Below are 205 nucleotides of genomic sequence, written 5' to 3' on the forward strand. Positions count from 1 at the left end.
TTCTTCATCCTCTGTCACTAAGTTGCCTCCCCCATTCAGTAAGGGACCCATACTTTCCCTGATCCTCTTGTTACTGGCATACTGGTATAAATCTTCATGTTACCCCTCAAATCCCTTGCTAGCTGACTGCTCTTCTTTTTTCTCCTCTGTAGCGAGGTGCAGTATGTGGTGCTGCAGAATGTGGCTACAATGTCCATTAAGAGGA

At 45.9% G+C, this 205-nt stretch overlaps 1 protein-coding gene across 5 annotated transcripts in view; it reads left to right on the plus strand.

Annotated features, from left to right (window-relative positions):
- Positions 1-205, plus strand: part of AP3B2 (adaptor related protein complex 3 beta 2 subunit) — an 84,465-nt gene that overhangs the window by 45,702 nt on the left and 38,558 nt on the right. For all 5 annotated transcript variants that reach the window (XM_019504522.1, XM_019504523.1, XM_019504518.1 and 2 more), the window contains exon 10: positions 153-205. In XM_019504522.1, the coding sequence (XP_019360067.1) occupies positions 153-205 (53 nt within the window). The remainder of the gene's footprint in view (positions 1-152) is intronic.

Source organism: Gavialis gangeticus, unplaced genomic scaffold, assembly GCF_001723915.1.
Source record: "Gavialis gangeticus isolate Ggan-Ray unplaced genomic scaffold, GavGan_comp1, whole genome shotgun sequence".
In the NCBI taxonomy this organism is placed as follows: Eukaryota; Metazoa; Chordata; order Crocodylia; family Gavialidae; genus Gavialis; species Gavialis gangeticus.